At 37.5% G+C, this 18933-nt stretch overlaps 1 protein-coding gene across 2 annotated transcripts in view; it reads right to left on the bottom strand.

The window, feature by feature from the left end:
* The window catches only part of LOC131459603 (glypican-6-like), a 152205-nt gene that overhangs the window by 39210 nt on the left and 94062 nt on the right, over window positions 1-18933 (bottom strand). For both annotated transcript variants that reach the window (XM_058629601.1, XM_058629602.1), the window contains exon 4: window positions 12455-12620. In XM_058629601.1, coding sequence (XP_058485584.1) covers window positions 12455-12620 — 166 coding nt within the window. The remainder of the gene's footprint in view (window positions 1-12454; window positions 12621-18933) is intronic.

Genomic DNA, 18933 nt, shown 5'->3' with positions numbered 1-18933 from the left:
AATACCTTGCAGTATGTACAGTCTTAACTTGTTGCATACATGTAAGAAATAAATATAAAGCTGCATAATATCAAGAAAATGCATAGTTCAACGTCTATCCGCAATATTTCTGCCCTTTCCTGGCAGCATCCAGGAATTGTTTGGTTGCCAATGAACGTCTGGCACAAGCTTTTAAAAAAAACAACATGACATAATGGAAAAGGTACCTGTTGTTTTTGTGTTTGTACCAACAACTAAGCAACAAATTAAGCTTTGCAACACAATAACCATCACTCTTAAGACCCATTAGCCATCATTTTGACATATGAGTGGATCAATATATATTCAATGTTATGGACTTTAACGTTCCAACATCCCTTTTACTTCAGAGCAGAAAATAATGAGAAAAGCGTAAAAAAAACATTTATAAAGTACTTTGTAGATAAGAACAAGCTCCAGAAGCTGCTGTGGCTGCTGCCGATGAGACAGAAGGTCAAAGTCTCATGTGATGTTCCACAACGATACAAATAAATGTTGCTGTGTTAATTAAACGCGTCACATTATCATCAAAAGAGAGTAGATGCATTCATGTTAAAGAGCATCAGATTAAGTTAGTACAGAGAGAGGTGATAAGGGCCCAGTGAAGAGTTATACGTATAATGTCGTAATATCTTCTCTTATTTTTTATATTCTTTTTATCTGATTGTAGCAGTTTAAAAATGTTTATTCCGTTCCTATATTTCATTCGTATTTTAATATTCTTTTGTGATGCTTATTCCCCTCATATCTCCGACCCTTTTTGCTGCTATAACAAGTGAATTCCCCAGGTTTGGGATCCATAAAGGCTAATCTAATCTAATCTACGTGTGTCAGATACTGCTGCTCATTAATGTTACACTTAAGCAGATGGAAGAAGCGTCCGAGCATCTCCATTAAGAGGGAGAAGCGAGTCTGGTCAGCCCAGGCGGTCGATTAACGCACACTTTTGCTTCTCAGATTATAATCCTAGCACCATAATCCAAACTATGCACAAATGGGTTGTTTAACGACAGTATGTTGCTTTTTATAAAAAACTATTTCATGATAAAACCGGTCAGGACCCGGTTATAATCTTTCTTTTCTTTAGCTGACTTTGATTCAGAGCCATGGTTCCCAACCTGGGGTGCAAACCCCCTCAGGGGGTCACCAGAGATCAGATTAGGGGCACAGATCTTTGTCAACTCTGAGGTTGTGAGGTTATTAATATTATATTTGTGCATTTTAAACATAGAAAATCCCAAACACACTCTCTTTTTGGATAATCAGAATTTGGTATCACCCAGATTAAACCTCATTATTTGGTCTAACACAGTGTGACCTCTGAACTTCATGACACAAGTCTCATCGTGTCAGTTAGCAGCTATACCTGATCGCGTTCCTGTTGTCAGTGTTACCTTGGTTTTGATTGGACAGTTTTTATCCATACACACTGTGAAAAAGAAAGAATTGTTTGTAATTATTTACTTTACTCTTTTTTGGTTGTGTTTTGCGTGGACAGGGGTTTAAAGTTGGGGTCCTGCTTTGTCTTGGATACAAAGGTCGAGTTTAGACTGTAACATGTAATTTGTTGCAGCATCTGTTCCATGTCATGATGAAACAATTCATTTCCCATGTATATTAGGAAATAAATAATCACTTTTTACAGCATCTGCATCCATCCATCGACTGATCGGCACGTTTTGTTACTGCTGTAGCTCCATGGTGCCACTTTTTGCTTCAGGCTACGCGACTGCATGCTTGGCTATTTTCTTTGTTCGAATGGAAAATGATTTCTTTTTTTCTTTTTTTTCCTCCTTCCCCACAAAGATTTGCAATGACTCCAACAGAACTACCTGCAGATTCCTTTAGGGCACAAAACAATCATCCATATGTGACAAATCAACAAATATTATATGAACATGCTGAGAAACAAATGTGTTTTCAGGACCATTTTCAGTGTTTTAAAATATTAATATACATCTTCTTATCCATTGCAGACAACCTCGATTAAAACGCTGCCAAGAATATCCCTGAAAAATGTTCCTCTTTGGCCTATTTCTGTTCATTTAACTGTCACATACTGATGCATGTGCGCCGCAGATATCCTTGAGATATGATTTTGTAAGGTAAGGTTTTTAAAGGATAGATTAAAGTTAATATAATGACAAGAGAATCTGTAAAAAAAAAAAAAAAAAAAGGAGTAACACTCTCAGCAGCTGCCCCTGGATTACTCTCAGATTTCAGAGGTCGAAAAATCTTGGGGACTATTTCACACCACATAAGCCGAACCGGCCCAAGTGAGGAAAAAAAAAAACATACTGGGGCTGTGCATGACCGCTCTGGAGTCAGTCCGAGGATCAGAGTGTCAAGTGTGGTGTAAGTTTGGAGAACAGAAATGCTCCAGTCAGGCTTTGGGAAGTTTCTCGAAAACCCGTCTCGTGTGACCTCATCTTACGGATTTAGTGGCTGAGCACTTCACACCAATTATGTGAACTAGCAGCTACTATACTTCAGGTCATCTCTTCAACGATAAACTGACGGGGTTCAGTCAGCACAGTAGTGATTTTCACAGATCAAATATCAGTCCCAACAATTAACCCTTTAACAATATTTGCATTACTGTAATTTTACGACGGTTTGTGCTATCGGAAAAATTCCAACGGTTTCTGAAAAGCTGACAAGTTGCACAACAAAGCATATGCGTGGTTATTACGATAATTTCACTCGTGCTGTTGCAGGAAGCAACAGAGAGGAGGGAGTTGTAAAATCACCTGTACATAGTCTCCATTGACATTGAGACCAAAACTCAACCAAATGTTATTTTAAGTATGTATTATACTGTTCAAATGTCAAATTTACCACCCAAAATATAGTGTCTGTGTACAACTATAGCGTTTTTTCTTCATTTTAAACTAAAACACACACACACTATTTTATATAGATATTGAAAGTTATTCTGGAAACATAGGGTTAAGCAACTTTTCAATCAATCATACTTTTTTTAAACAAAGTCACTCAGAGAACTTTCCTTGGCTCCGGGTTTTCCATTTCACAACACTGACTTCACTTCCAATGATCATATGGGTTAATGGGAAGACCAGTCTGTTGTATTGGAAATAACATAACGCAGAGAGAATTGCCACTGAAGCTCCCACAATTAAAACTGTCCCAAATCCTCCCAATGATTCAGAGCTGCAAATAAAAAACTTGCACCATCTGTCAGACCAAATGGAAGGAAAAGCAAATGTCAGCACGCACAAACACCAAGTATCCAACAACACAAGCTGAAGACGCCCTGCATGAGTCACTGGTGACAACTGATTCCATCCACTGCCAGTGGTCAGGTTTCTCACACATGGTGCAATTTGTGGCAAAAGTTTGATCATTTCCTTACATTTCTTTCTTCAGCTGGCTATGATGAACTGTAAATGATAAATATATATATATATTTATTTATATATATATTTTTTATATATATATATATATACACATATATATATAAAATGTAAATAAAAACATGTCACTTTGCTGGGCTGTTTATTTCTGCTTTATGTTACGCAATCAGAGAATTAAGTTTATAAAATAGCCTGAAATGGCACCTTTTAAAAGGTGTAAAATGACATGAAAAATGGTATTGGGCAATCTCTAGTATAAAGTATATACAAAAGAAAAATTGGAACAGAATTACAAATATTTCATAAATAATTCAAAATTCTGGGAAAAACGTCATAATTCTGAGAGAAAAGTCAGAAGATTAAACTCAGAATTCTGAGATTTGAGTCAGAATTCTGAGATTAAAGTACTGAGACTTAAATCAGAATTCTGAGATTAAAGTACTGAGATTTAAATCAGAATTCTGAGATTAAAGTACTGAGATTTAAGTCAGAATTCTGAGATTAAAGTCAGAGGTTTAAAGTCAGATTCTCAGAATTTTCTCAGAATTCTGACATTAATTACTGCAAAATTACTGTATCGGTAGATACTCGAAAAATGGTATTGGGCAATCTCTAGTATAAAGTATATACAAAAGAAAAATTGGAACAGAATTAGAAATATTTCATAAATAATTCAAAATTCTGAGAAAACGTCATAATTCTGAGAGAAAAGTCAGAAGATTAAACTCAGAATTCTGAGATTTGAGTCAGAATTCTGAGTTTTAAATCAGTATTCTGAGATTAAAGTCTGAATTCTGAGGAAAAAAAAGTCAAAGTACTGAGACTTAAGTCAGAATTCTGACATTCATCTCAGAATTCATGTTGTTTTATTTACTTTTTGTACATGTGTCCCTAATACTCTTCCATAGTAATTCATGTGATTGTTCTTAATGAACACAAAAACAAAACAAAATTGCACTGTCAGCGTGGAGAGTAGCACCATGCCGGGGAGTGATCACTGCGTCGCTGCAAGTTCATCGACAACAGAGAGCCTGGTTTGCAAGTTTATCAAGCTGTGAGTGTAAATCTACACCGTCTTTGTTCTGCGACCGAGTGTGTCACCTACATTCAGCGTGAGTGTCTCTTTGAGGAGTCGTTTGTCGCTTCTGTCACTTCCCCGTGTGTGCTTTCTGAACCGCGGCATGTTCTGTAGCCACTAATCATGGAAGGAATCTCGGAGATGAAACCAGTGTGTGTGACACTGAGAGTGGAAAACATGATCCACAGGATTCTGGTTAAAAACACTCGAAAAACACGTCAAACTTATATAAAATGATAAAAATAGACAGCATCAGGGGGCTTTGCTGCACTTACTTGGCTTCAAAAAATTCATGCGTGTCCAAGTGTAGTAGGTAATTGGTGAGAACAAGACTTAATTAGTACTCAGGGTGAAGCTGTTGCATCTGTACAGGGACTGCAGATGAAAAGTAGTCACTCGGCTAAGCATTCACCTGCTGGAAACATTTTATCATTCATCTGTAAAAAGATCTAAACAAACAAGCTGGGTTTATTGGCTGGCTGTATTTGCAGAAATGATGAAATCTACAAGGTTCCTTGAATGCATGTTCAAGCTGTGAATTATGATGAGTGAAAGCCAAGTTAACAAATGTGAAGTAAAGTTATATCACAGTGCTTTTTCCATTGTTATTTTAGACTTTTGTTCCTGCGACGAGCAGCTCCTTTGGTGTTTAGGAACTCTATTTTTTTAGTCAAACAATTAGATAATAAATAAATAAATAAATAAAACCTGCAGATGCTTTTAAAACAATCTAAAGTCCTAAAACAAAAAAACAAAAAAACCCAGTGAGACTGAGTGGGTGTAAAGCCACAGATTAATTTCTGTCACAACAAAACCTGTGAGCTCTCTGACCTTTCTTTGAAGGTCTCAGTCTCCCCTGACGAAAACCGATTACAAACACATTAAGTCTCTGTTAATGCCTTCATGTTTTCACTTAAGGTCCACCGTGTCCTGTATGACACAGATGTGTTGTCATTTTTTTATAGTTAAATAGGTGAGGAGAGGGGAGGGGAATTACGCAAGGGAACTTAAAGTCACTCAAACTTGTTCCCATCACTCATCGTCCCCTTAGGTTTGAAACCGTCTCCATATCCTTCAGGAGGTTAAAATACTCAACATCACTTCACTTTTTTGGTGAAACTAACTTTTCATCAGAAGCGAAAATATGCTCACTCGCGCTCATGCAGAAGAATCTCACAGTTTGAGTCGTGGGTTTCCAAACAAACCTCAACCCTTTCAGTGTTATTTTAAGAGCTTCTCTCTGTGTAAACACAAACACTGCCAAAACTATTCAGCTAAAGGATGTTACAGACCATTTCTTCTCCTTTTTTTTTCTCTCCCCCACTTAGTAGCTGCCAGAGGTGAATCAGTTGCAAAAGATTCAGCAATTTGCCAACATATCAGTGAGTCTTTGGGGAGGTCTGTCATGCACCTGGATTTCAGCTCAGTAATAACACTAACACATACTTTTTGATGAGGATTTATTTTTCTGTGTTATTGGCTTCGCTTACATCTGCAATATTTGACCTTATTTGCTCTGCTGTCTCTCACACGTTGCCTTTTTAGGGCAGATTTTTTTGGTTAGTAAGGTTTACATTTGGGGTAATTCCCTTGTAAGTCGCTTAGGATGAAAGCGTCTGCTAAATGACATGTAATGTAATGTAATGTAATGTATTTTAATGGGTAAGTATTAGAGAAAATACCAGTTTCGCCTTTTGTATCGTTCTTTTTGTTTATGGTTGGAATGACGGCCTTAGTCTAAGTTAGGGATGGGCATCAGTATTTGATTATTCCTTTATTATAAAAAAAGTTGATCAGGTGCTGTGACAATTCAAAATATACTACAAATATGCAAAACAAAAGCTTTCTAATCCAGTCAATACATCATTTTTGGTGCATCTATTATCATAAGGTGGTCAAGGCAGCAAGTATTTCGTTAGTGGACTTTATGGCTGCAACTAACAATTATTTTCATAATCCATTAATCTTTTCATTATTTTCTTGATTAATTGAGTAATCGTTTGGTGGAAAAATAATGATCAGTGTTTCCTAAAGCTGGAAAGGATGATGTTCTCAAATGTCTTGTTTATCCACAAACAAAAATTATTCAGTTTTGATGATTTATTAGTTTTTAGAGCAACACAACCAGAAAATATTCACATTAAAAAAGCTGAAAAATTTGAACTCTTGCTTTGAATTATTAAAAAAAACAAAAACAAAAACACTCAAACCGATTTATCAATTATTGGAATTGTTGTTTTCAGCCATAGTGGACATGTTTGTTTGAGAAATTATGACATCTACAAGGTTCCTTGAATGCATCTTGAAGCTGCTCCTCTGAACTCAACCCACTGTAAACCCTGCATTACTTTCACTCGCTCTCATGTGCTTGAGTTTGGAATATTTTTGAATACTGCACAGAATATCCGAATTGTGCTAGAAATGCTAATCCATAATCTTAATGTAACAATGTCAATTATTATTATATAACATGTGTTATGTATAATTATATGTATATCATTTATGTAAAGTGTCCTTGGGTATTCTGGAGGATCTAGTCATTTCTAGTAAAAATCTCTAGCCTTTTCTGTAGGTTTTTTTTTTTTTTTTAATTGATTCTTTTTATTCATATTTTTTTATTGCCAACTAAATATTGTTGCATTTTAAAACACAAATTCGATTAGCAAAGCACTTTAAAACAGAGCTGTACAGAATAACAAAAAAAAAATACATGTAAAAAATAATTGAATAAATTATATAATTTAAAGATTATATCGTCCAAGCCTACTGAACAGTTGCTTTTGGTCATTTGAGTTAGAGACCCGCTGAGAGCTCGTTAAGCTCTCATTAAGGACATGACCAAGTCCATTGCATTAATATGTGATTTGCCTATAGGTAAACACATACATAACCACTAAAATGTAGGAAACTACTATTATTGTGTATAATAATATGTTTTTATTGAGCGCTAAATGACATCACTACATTACTACATGCGCTGTGGTACCATAGAGCGTTAGAAAGTGGATATGTATATCTATATGTCATATAGGAAGCGTAGCTGCATAAGCGATTCCTGTCAGACGTATCAGAAAGTGGCAATTTGCAGATTCTGCAGCAGCCAGCAGCAATTAGCAAGAAAAGATACTCGTGCTTGTTGATGCAAAGAGATCATTTCCACTGGGCTGAGTGAGTCATCGAGCCTCCAGCTCCACTGTGACAGGCCGCTCAAACCCTCCTGTCACGTCTGTTACCGAGGCGACCACCCTTCATACTCCTCGCACTCGGGCACTTTGAGAGCGACTGTGTGATTAATGTTTAGAGAAAAAAACGCGGCGTCCATCCCACATCAGGGATCTTGCAATGTAACGGGGGTTGAGTGACGTTTTACAGTAAGAAAAGGTATAAGCGCGGGCGTATAGTTTCCTGAAAGGCCATCTATATCATTTAACGTGAGGTGCTGGCAGGATGTTCATCTTCATAATCCCACCGGCAGCACACAAAAGTCCTTCTTGGAGGACAGAAAACATGTTGGCTTGGATTCGCATGAACTGGTGGATTGTGGGAAGATCCAGTTACACTGGGACACAATCCACACAATTAAAAAGAAATGAGCAAATAAAATCAATGAGGATTGCTTACATTGTGGTGTCAAAGGACTCAACAGAGGACAAATGAACCCTATATCTCAATTAGGAGAACACAGGCACAGCTGTGTGTGTGTGTGTGTGCAATAAGGGAATACTGTGGTGTACAAACCACCTTTCATTACATCGACTATGAATCCATTAAAATGGGATTGATCATCCTCAAAGTCATATGCCTTTCCACATTGATAATAATAATGGTGGATTTACCATGTGAACTTTTTAATAATTGTACAGACAGAGATTTTATTATGTCAACTTTTATTGGCTGCAATAAAAAGAAAATATAGTAACTTAGTTTATTAGCTGTGGCTGGCTAACAACTGCATCAGGGTAATTTTCACATTTACACTATAATCTGCAGAGAATGTACTGCGGGATAATTCATCAAAAGTTAGTGTAGAGCTATAGCTAACGATTATTTTCATAATCGGTTCATTTGCCGTTTATTTGCTTGATTAATCGAGTACTTATTTGCTCCGTAAAATGTCAAACCTGGAAATGATAATGTCTTGTTTTTGTCCACAAACCAAAATGATTCAGTTTTATTGATTTATTTGTCATATGGAGCAAAGAACCTAGGAGGTGCATTCAATGATCCTCGGAATTAGACCACTCTATTGTAATATCGAAGTATCTAATTGAGTAGTTATTACTCAAAAGTGTAATCCATCATAGACAACAATCAATATTGTTATTGTACATTTTCTTTTAATATCAAGACATGGACTAACATTTTTCTTTTAATATTTGAGTTTGTTTCTCTTGGGGAATGTGGGGGTTGGGGGCTATCGGCAAATGAATGACTTTTTCATACTTGAAACTGAAATATTCACTGTTGGTCGACCCCTAAACACCAACACAGTCATGAGAAGAACGTGCAAACCAAGGAAACAAACTCTTGCTGTGAATAAAAAACCACTGCTCCACATCCTGCTTTTAATTTGAAGTTGCGCGTAGCTCAATTCATTCACTGATGTCAGTCGCCCATTAAAATGCAGTTGATCTAAGTGTTATCCTGAGAGAGAAAACTGACTCTCATCCTCACTCTCTTTCTCTCAGCGAGTACATTAACAAGGTGCTGACAAGAAAAATGATAATGATGCGTTTGTCATGATGCAGAGTAGGCTACATCTGTCATGATGGCAGGTGACTGATGGTCAGGCATCTTCTGGTGGTCAAACCATGAATTCTGCCCCTGAACATGTGAACCTACACGCACACACACACACAAAGCCAACATCTCTCAGCGCAGGTATGAGCAGGTAAATTACATAATTTCTCGGGTTTGTTCTCAATGTTCACTGACAAATGTGTCAGCCTGGAAAGCATGAAAGCATCACAATAACCTCTGAAACCTGCAGACTACTGTACTCAGACTGTCATTTTCTAAATATATGGCGATTATTTTCTTCTTTCTTTCTCTCCCAAGGCTATCGCTGATTCAACAGATTTGAGGAATAACTGCAGTATTACGTATATTTCCTTTTCTGCTTGTCTTTGAATTCTAAGGGCTTTTAATGCCGTGTGCTGGAATGTCTCGACTATTGTGAGGCTCTGCATTTGTTTAGTGTCTTACGATTCCTCTGATTCTCAGTTGTTAAAGCTTTCTTTTCTCACTGATGTTTTAATCAGGATCACAATTGTTTGGTTTTTACTGCCAAGCAGGTTCAAACGCAGAGGATTTGCTTTAGTGTTCTGTTGCACAACAAACAATGGAACAAAAAGATTAAATGTTAAAAAAAAAAGTCTCCAGGTGAATAAATATAAAGACAGAATAAAGTTAAAGAAAACAATTATTGTAAAAAATAATGAGCAAACTATTGCACGGTACATATTGTTCTCTTTGTATATTAATATAATATTTAGATTTATTGTTATACATATAGTTTCATCCTTCATCCACTATTATTGTGGATATTTAATATTGGTATTATCATTATTGTTATTGTGCTCATAGCTCAAGGTATTATAATTATGTTATATCATCTTATTATTATCATAATTGTTGTCATTGTTATATCATTTCATATGGCTTATAATATGTCACCGTATTGTATAATATACATTACTTAATATTTTATACTAACATATATTGTTATCATATTATACAATAATAAATGCTATATAACTGTTCTATACTATATAATGATTATTACTACCATTATTATCATTATATGATGATTTAATTCATGCCTGTGCCTCCAATGTCATTTATTCACTCACTTTTATGCACATTCGATTGTAGATTTTATCTCTGATAACCTACCTAGCTAACTAGCTCGCTACCTACCCACCTACCTACCAACGTAACTAGCTAGCTAGCTACGTAACTACCCACCTACTTACCAACGTAACTAGCTAGCTAGCTACGTAACTACCTACCTACATACCCACCTAGCTAGCTAGCTAGCTACCTACCTATGTACCTAGCTCGCTACCTAGCTACCTAAAATAAGACAATAAATATGTACAATAAACAACGTGAATGTGTTTGCTAGATTTGAAAAAACAAGCAGTATGCAATCTATGTGCAGTACAGTAAACATGAAGCAGGGTATATATATATATATGATTTTTACTCTTTTTTATACTAAATATTTGACTCTTACAGTTTAATCACACAAACCTTGTGCGCCTGTGTCTTGTTTTCCAAAGCGTGCTATCCTGAAACAAAAGCTGCAATAGCCTGTTCAATTTCAATTAGTTTCACTGATGTAAAAATGAGAGAAGCTTGAGTTTGTTCAAGAGAAATGAGAAAAGTCATTATCTGGTGTTATCTGATTTATAATCTTTCTGTGTTTTTTTTTTATAAAAGCTGAGAGCAAATTTATAACATAAATGCCCCTGATTTAGCGAGAATAAGAAAGATAATCCTTGCTGTGTGAATTAAAAACAAAACAAAGAGGCTAAAGTCTCCCTTTTCTACCGCAGTCTGAACCATCAATGCCGTCAATAGTGACATTTAAGAATGGACAAGGTTCACAGGTAAATGCCATTGAAAGTTCCCTAAAAAAAAATGAAGGTTGAGTCTCTAATCCAATCTTCTCTAATAAGCGATGATTCGAAGGGATGACAATGACAGACAGTGTATGCGCTCAATCCATAAAATTCTGTAATGCATAGATGTGCTCCAGTGGGGAGAACTGACCTGTGATACATTTAGAAGTTGTCTCGGAGAGGCAAATCGATATTTCTTTTGCGAGCTGCATAGTAAGCAAATCGAAGTTCTTTAGCAACAGATAATGAATACGGAATGTCAGCACACATCAAAAAAAGTGAGTCTTTCGTGGTGAAAATAAACATCCCTGGGGTTCTACATTTCTAATTATAACCGCAAAAAAAAAAACGAAACAAAGCACAACAACATCTGCACACACACAAAAACAAAATAGCTCTAAATTAAAAAAAAATCCACATTTTCTTACACCTCCAGGGGTGTGTGTGTGTGTTTTTTTCTTCTTCTCCAAACCAGATTCATCAGTCTGCTCCAACAACAGCTTTTCCCATTACTGTCAAGCGCCGCGTCCCTTCGCGGCAATAGATTTGCCTCTTCACAAGCGAACAAGACACTAACTTTTTAACACATGTCATAAAGCTGTGAGACATTTCATTCAGAGCACGGGGGCCCGCGTTGATCTGAGACTTCCGACGTGCCGTCACGGGGAACAAGCCGTGCGTCATCTGATGGCTTCGAGAACGACAGGCCTGTCACAAAACAGCCAAAAGCTTAGAAGAGCAACTCCTTTGACATGCAGTCTTCAGGGATGACTACGAGGAAGAAAAAAAATGGTGCCCCCCCCTTTTTTTTTTCAAATCTGCTGGTATGGGTGGGAGGATGGGACTGGGGTACATAACAAATAAAGCATTGGCCTACAAAAGATCCAGAGGGAACACTCTCTGTGCATGCTCTGTATCCATTTAACAGGAGGGCTTGCAGCAGCCAGCTACTTACAGCCTAACTGAAGTGCTATATTACTCACTGAGCTCAGCTGGAAACACTATAGAAAATGTGTTTGCCTAGGATCTGCTCTTCTTTATCAATCCCGAACAGCAGGGACCAAAGCTTTAAGCGCTATGCCAGGGCTCCGGCAAAGCAAACAACGTTTCAGATGGAAGGGGGAAAGGGAAAAAAAAAGAAAAGCAAAGGGAATGGTTGCACAAATAAGATTCCAGTTTTGTCTCTGTAAATCCTTCAATGCTGAATCTAACACAGCACATCATGTGTCTCCGCGGAGACCGCTCAAAGACACTTGTGAGATGGAACATGCAGACTTCGGAGTAGTCGGCTCCAGACAGACAGACAGTTAGGCATGCATGCAAATATATCAACAAAAGAACATGGTGATTTTTCTTACCAATGAAAAGGTTCCATTCCGGGTCCAGATCTGCCTGGTTGGCGAGACAGCCTCTCATGACGTTGTGACAGTAGTTGTGGCAGGGTTTCAGGCCAGGCACGCCGCGGCAGTACGGACAGTACAGCATCCTGGTTAAAGCTCTGACACACGCTGGAGCGACATTCACCTGTGAGGCACAGAGACGTTCTTCAGTTACAGCGACTCTCCTTTTAACTTGACCTTTCACATGGGGTGGGTCGGAATATCGTCTGGGTGGCATATCGTCATCATTCCTCGTGCAATAATCAATATGCCAGAACAAATATGGATATTTAAATGAATCATGTCTCCTCATGGCGGCGCAGGGGAAACTTGGGTGGAAGTTACCTGGGCGAAGAAGAGGGCGTTTACGGCGGAGAAAGCTACGTTAAGAGATGCCACCATCCACGTTCAATACACTTTGTTCATTAACTTTTCACGGAAATGAATCAAATAGATTTAAAGTTTAAACAAATGTGCATGAAGACGTATGAAGAAGTAAAATGGCAATGTTTACATTTGGAGTTTTGCAGTGCCCGTTTACAGTATAGGCTAATGGTTGATAAAGCACAAAAAAAACTCATGCTATTGTTGTTGTTTCCCAAGGGTTCAACTGAAACCGTTGCAAACCAACGTCAGAGTTAACGTCGATAAAAGTCAACGTTTGACAAACGTCTTCACACCACATGACGTCTACAGAGGCCGGAAGTCAGTCTGACAGGACTGGAACTTACAACTCTGTCCATCTGGATTGCACAGGGTGAAGGCTGTGCCTGTTGTTGGGCCAAAGCGATGCAATTCTCACTTCTGCTTTTTCTTCAGAGGTGGGGATGCAGAACCAAGACTACATTTGATAATTGGCCTGTCAGCCTCTGTATTCATGCTTGACTTTAGATTCTGTCCAATCCACACTCTTGAGACTGCCAGACTGTCAGTGTGTGTGTGTGTGGGAAGCATTGGCAGATTGGTTAGTGCTACAGTCATAAGACGGACCAGTCAACTGACGCTGAAGTGACTATTCTTTCATTAGAGCACAACGAGTAATATTTGTGTTTTATCCCTTCAAAATCAGGTGAAATACAATTATATCACAATTATATTCATATGACTTGAATTAAAGAATTTGCCTCGAAGGGCTTTTACCATCAAGGAGCAACAAAGATCACACAGCCATGAAGTAACTTTACTCTCTAACTTTGTCTCCTCTTTCAAAGCTTTATGTATAAAAAGAAAAAAAATATCATGAACAACAATATCCCTGGCTTAGATACATGAGAATGAACCTGTCATTCAGACAAGGAGAGGAAGATCTAGACAAACAGAGCTGTTGACTGAATATAGAACGTGTTAGGAATTAAAAAAAAAACAGCCAACAGGGGGCGTTGCAAAAAAGATCCACGAGGAAGTGGGTTACAATTTAAGGAGGGGAATGAATTATAAGTATTTGAATGTGGAGTTTAAGAGTGTATCGACTTGAAACAATTTTAAAATAAATGATTTATCCGAGGAATTTTTAAATAATTGATTTCAATTGTTAATTGAACACATCTATGTTACCCTATTACTAATTAATTTGGTATTAGATTATGTGGGTTTCTTTTTTTTCAACTCACTTACGACTGAGAAAGTATTTGAGATGTTCATATCAAATAAAAAAATAACTATACATAGTATATATATATATATATATATATATATATAAAAACACAAGTTTTATCGAACATTATATAAGTCAGTGTAACTTTTGTCCATCTTAACACTGTTAAAATGGATACAAATGAACAATTAGCACAAAGAACAGTTACATAAGTTCTGCTAAGTGGGGAAAAAAGGAGAAGAAAGAAAACACTGTTGCACATTTGTAGCTCCATGACAACAATCTTGATTTAAACAGTGCAGGTTATCTTTAGCTTTTTTTGTATCCGTTACCTTTTCTGGCAGAAACACTGACCTTATCAGGACCAGCTGGAGACCAAAACCTGGTCCAAATGAGGCAGAACCTCATTTCATTTAGTGCTAAGCATTTAAATTGTGCTTATGATAAGTTTATGGTAAGCATATATAACATACAATATATACAGAGGCTATAAGAATGTGTCTTATATCCTTTCTTTCAGAATAATCAGACAATCTAATGAAAATAAAAAACATTTATAAACACACCTGAGGAGTTTAAGAAGTTTGAGAAGTTTAAAATCGGACTAAACTTGTGAAATTTGGAAATACGTCACAGTTCAAATTTCCCTTTTTTCACAATTTTACTACGTTTTAATGATTTAACGACACAAATGTTTGAGCCTGATGACGTGAGCTATAAACACACACCTCCAGGATGTCCATATAAGGAGTTGTGAATTATTCCCACTGCAAATGACCATGGGTCAGAAGTCAATGCAGTGACCTGAGAAGAATAGCTGCACAAACCTATGTGTGTGTGAGAGAGGAAAAAGATGAGAGAAAATAAATGGGGGGAAAAGGGAGTGAACGACAGTGAGAGATGGCGAGAGACAGAGATTTTACGCTATTAGTGTACTCGCTTCCACTGCTGCTTGGCAGTCGACAACAAGGATCAAATAAACAATCTTTGCCTTCAGCAAATCTGCCACCGACATCACGCGACGCCTTGTAAAAAGAAAAAAAAAGCCCATGTATGCATGAAGCTAGGTTGTCAGTTCCATCGCTGCACGTCTTCTGCTGAATGATTCGTCTTCATGTCAGGGAATCTCATCGGGAAAAGTCAGTTTGACTGTTAAATCTGTACGTGTCGGGCTGCTGTGGCATTATGATAAGTATTCATCATTAATGTATTAAATATATCCATTATTAGTACACATTATATTTTATTATTTGTGTATTTTATATATCTTGTCTTCACTTCCCACGAGACATTGTTGACACATAATGTGTTCACAGTTGCTTGACAGTCATTCAATGTATATTTTGTGTTAATGCATGCTAAAGGGACGCTCTTAACTGTTGCCTAATTATGTCTGCGTATACACATATACAACACGAGACATATATCATATATGTAACTAGCGTTTCATTTTCTTCTTGTTGTTGTTGTTGTTAGTCAGTGGAGTCGAGACTAAACGAGAGAAGCTGTCAGTGGAGAGAGGAAAACCAAAGACGCAGAGAAACAAACGGGAAGGAAGCAGAGACAAAGAGAAACAGAAGAAACAGATGGAGAGAAAACTGGAGAAGACACAAACAAGACAGACAGAAGGACGCAGGCAGCAGGTGCTACAGCCACACTTGGACAGAGACACTGATCCGAGCACACGCCAATCAAAGCGCTCGCTTGAAATATTTCTGTCAAATTGTAACAAGGGTTTACAAAGGGCCACACAATTCCTGGTAAATTGCCAGAATCTTTCAAGTTCAAGGGAACTTTTTTAGATCCACATTGGAAACCTTCCATTGGAACAATGGGAATGATTAGGGGTTTATGAGAAATAATGGGAATTAATGGGAATTGTTTTGATCATTTCAAGGAACTGTGTCATAAATGCCAACATTCTGTTTTGTAACAACATGCTGAAATTATTATTTCAAATTATTACAATAATTAAATTGAGCAGGTTCACTTGAGAGTAGGACTTTATCAGTGCTTGATATTTTTTTCTGGCAAAGATTACGCTACAATGCATCATTTACCAACTGTATTTAAGAGCATTTCCAGTTGAATCCTCTTAATTCCCATGGAAAGTTTGTAATTTTGGTAATACACAGAATTTTGCAAAACTAATCCCAACACTCACAGCCCCCGTAGGAGTCTATTATTAAATAATAATAGGCTATAATTAGGGTGCACATTTTGTGCATTTTCCTTATCCTTACCCGTCAGTTGAATAAGTTACTAAACGACAGTTGTTTCATTTGTAACAAAACATGGTTTCAATTTGAAACATTGTACATTGGCAGCACAGAATGTTACGTGAGCCTAAAAAAAACGTGGTTTACATCCACAGAGGATGAGTAAGGATGAGGAAGCAGGATCCGTTCCTTGACCCTGGAGCAAAACCTAACCTTCAACCATCTGATATTATATCTTTATCAGCTTATTTTAAACTTTTTTTATTATGTTGTTGACAATCATCCAGCATATGTAAAATTTGGTAACAGTATGACGAACAGCCAGCGCCAATTTAACACGTTAGATCTTTGTGTTGTCACTCAGGAAAAAGAAGAGTATCCCACGTAAACACATCCTCGAGTCAAATCTGACTTCTCCGTGCAATTCATCAGTCAAGTGTAACTGAGACAGGGATGAGACAGTTTTTAGATTAGACTCGGACTTCCTCGCACATCACGCCGCATCTGCGGCAATCACCCACCCTCCCGTCCCCTTCAATGACTCGCACACCGTGGAATAAATGTAACATTTTCCCATCAAGCGCTCTGAATCATTTTATTTCACTGGCTGATTTGCATATAAATATATTCTCTATAAGTGACAGAGGAAAGAAAAAGCCCTTTTTTTGTTTTCTCTAGGCTCAGCTTGACCTGTACCTACAGGCAAAGACAGGAAATCCAGATGAAACTGAAATGAGGATGAAAAATAAGACAGATCATCCATCAGAATGTTGAATAATAACAAATATCTATATTTCTGTGATGAATTTGTTTCTGTTAATTCGTTTCAGGATCGGCGACTTATGCTGCGTCTCCACTACTCGCCTCGACGCAGGCTTGGTTGTGTTTCCATAAGAAGATACCTCCTCAACGTGGGCGGAGTCACCACAGCACGGCTGCATGAAACTGCAGTGACTTTGTTTTACACACACCCACACACACACAAATGAGTGACTAGTGACTTAAAGCAGTCATTAGAATCCGTCTGACACACTGCTTTTGGCAGTGCTGTCGCTAAATACACCAGACTCTGTTAAATAATGAGATTTTAGACATTTCCTTGGTAAATGTTGGAGATTAAGCCACATTTTCAGGTTTTGTTAAGTCTTTTTAACTGATCTACAGTTCGGCATTGTTCGGCTTGATTCTTGAGTCAGACATCACATCAATAATAATATACCTGATACTATTGCTAATGGGGACACAACTTAACCGTGCTGAGGCGAGGCGTGCCACGTTAGTGGAAAAGGGTCTTTACTGTGAGAGACATGCAGATCTTTCCAACGATGCTCTTTATATCCAAGTAACACAATGCAAATATCAGTATTTTCTACTGCCCCTGAGCTTCGTGAGCCATGGGAAATTGTGTTAACTTCTAATTACCACACAGGAAACTTTACATTATTGCACTGACTGTGCCCAGCAGTTTTCTGTTCGTCCTGGACGACACAGATAATGTGATTATCTGTTTGAAACTTATTTACAGTTGAGTGGATGGGAGATTTCCAAGCGGGTTTGAGTGTCGGACTATGGAAGGAGACGTCTCAGGCACAGAGTGAGATTAACATAGAGAGTTCAGCAGTAGTGAAAGAAACCCTCAAAGCAAAAGTAGTACAACTGCATTATACAGCGGAAGTAAACAAGTCCAGTTTTGAAAAAATATATTAAAAAAATGATGTTAATTAGTATTATATAATAGGGGTGGGTAAAAATATCAATTTGGTGATATATCGTCATCTTTCCTAATGCAATACGATAATCGATATGTCTAACAAATTAAGACGCTCTAATGTAAACAGTTTTACACGCCGTCACTACTTCATGTTTCCTCAAGGTGGCGCTGCTCAAATGCTTAATTTGAATGAGGGAGACTGGGGGCGGAACTTACCTGGCCGAAGAAGAGGGAGTTCACAGCGGGGTAAAGGTGGAGAAAGCTACGTATGTTAAGAGATTGCCACGCCTATCATGTAGCATATTAATAATAATTATTGTGAAAAAATTAACATTTTACGATAGCATATTGGTTTATGTGATAATTCAGATTCAGACCTTATTGATCCCAAAAGGGCAATTCATTAGCAGCTTAGCCCAATTACAATCACACCAACCACAATCAATGTGTTGCAATGTGTCAAGGCACACGGATGGTGAAGGAAAATAAGATAAATAAGGTCATCAAGCAATCATAATAAACAAACCCTTGGTCAATTGCTGCGGGAATAATACGTAACTCCTTATATGGACATCCTGGGGTGTCACAAATCAGATTGTCTATAGGTTATGCTAACAAAACCTTATTAAGTCTCACATGCACATAATATACTGTAAGCTTCTGCTTCATTATCCAAGATTCTGCTTTTATATTATTAATATCCAAGTTATCCAACACTTACACAAACACATGGGTCATATATTACATTTCTACCAATACACCCTTTAACATATTGCACATTGGAGCTTAAAAAGTAGTGAAACCATTAAATCAACGCCTGAACTCAAGTTTCCAACTACAGTACAGTTAGAAAGAATTATCTTTGCGATGCAACGTGTTGCTCGTAAGCAGATGCTCTTCAGATTTGAATAGTGACCGATGACTCACGCGCTGC

The sequence above is a fragment of the Solea solea genome, chromosome 5, assembly GCF_958295425.1.
Source record: "Solea solea chromosome 5, fSolSol10.1, whole genome shotgun sequence".
NCBI classification, from domain to species: Eukaryota; Metazoa; Chordata; class Actinopteri; order Pleuronectiformes; family Soleidae; genus Solea; species Solea solea.
This window is presented reverse-complemented; position numbering and strand designations above follow the sequence as displayed.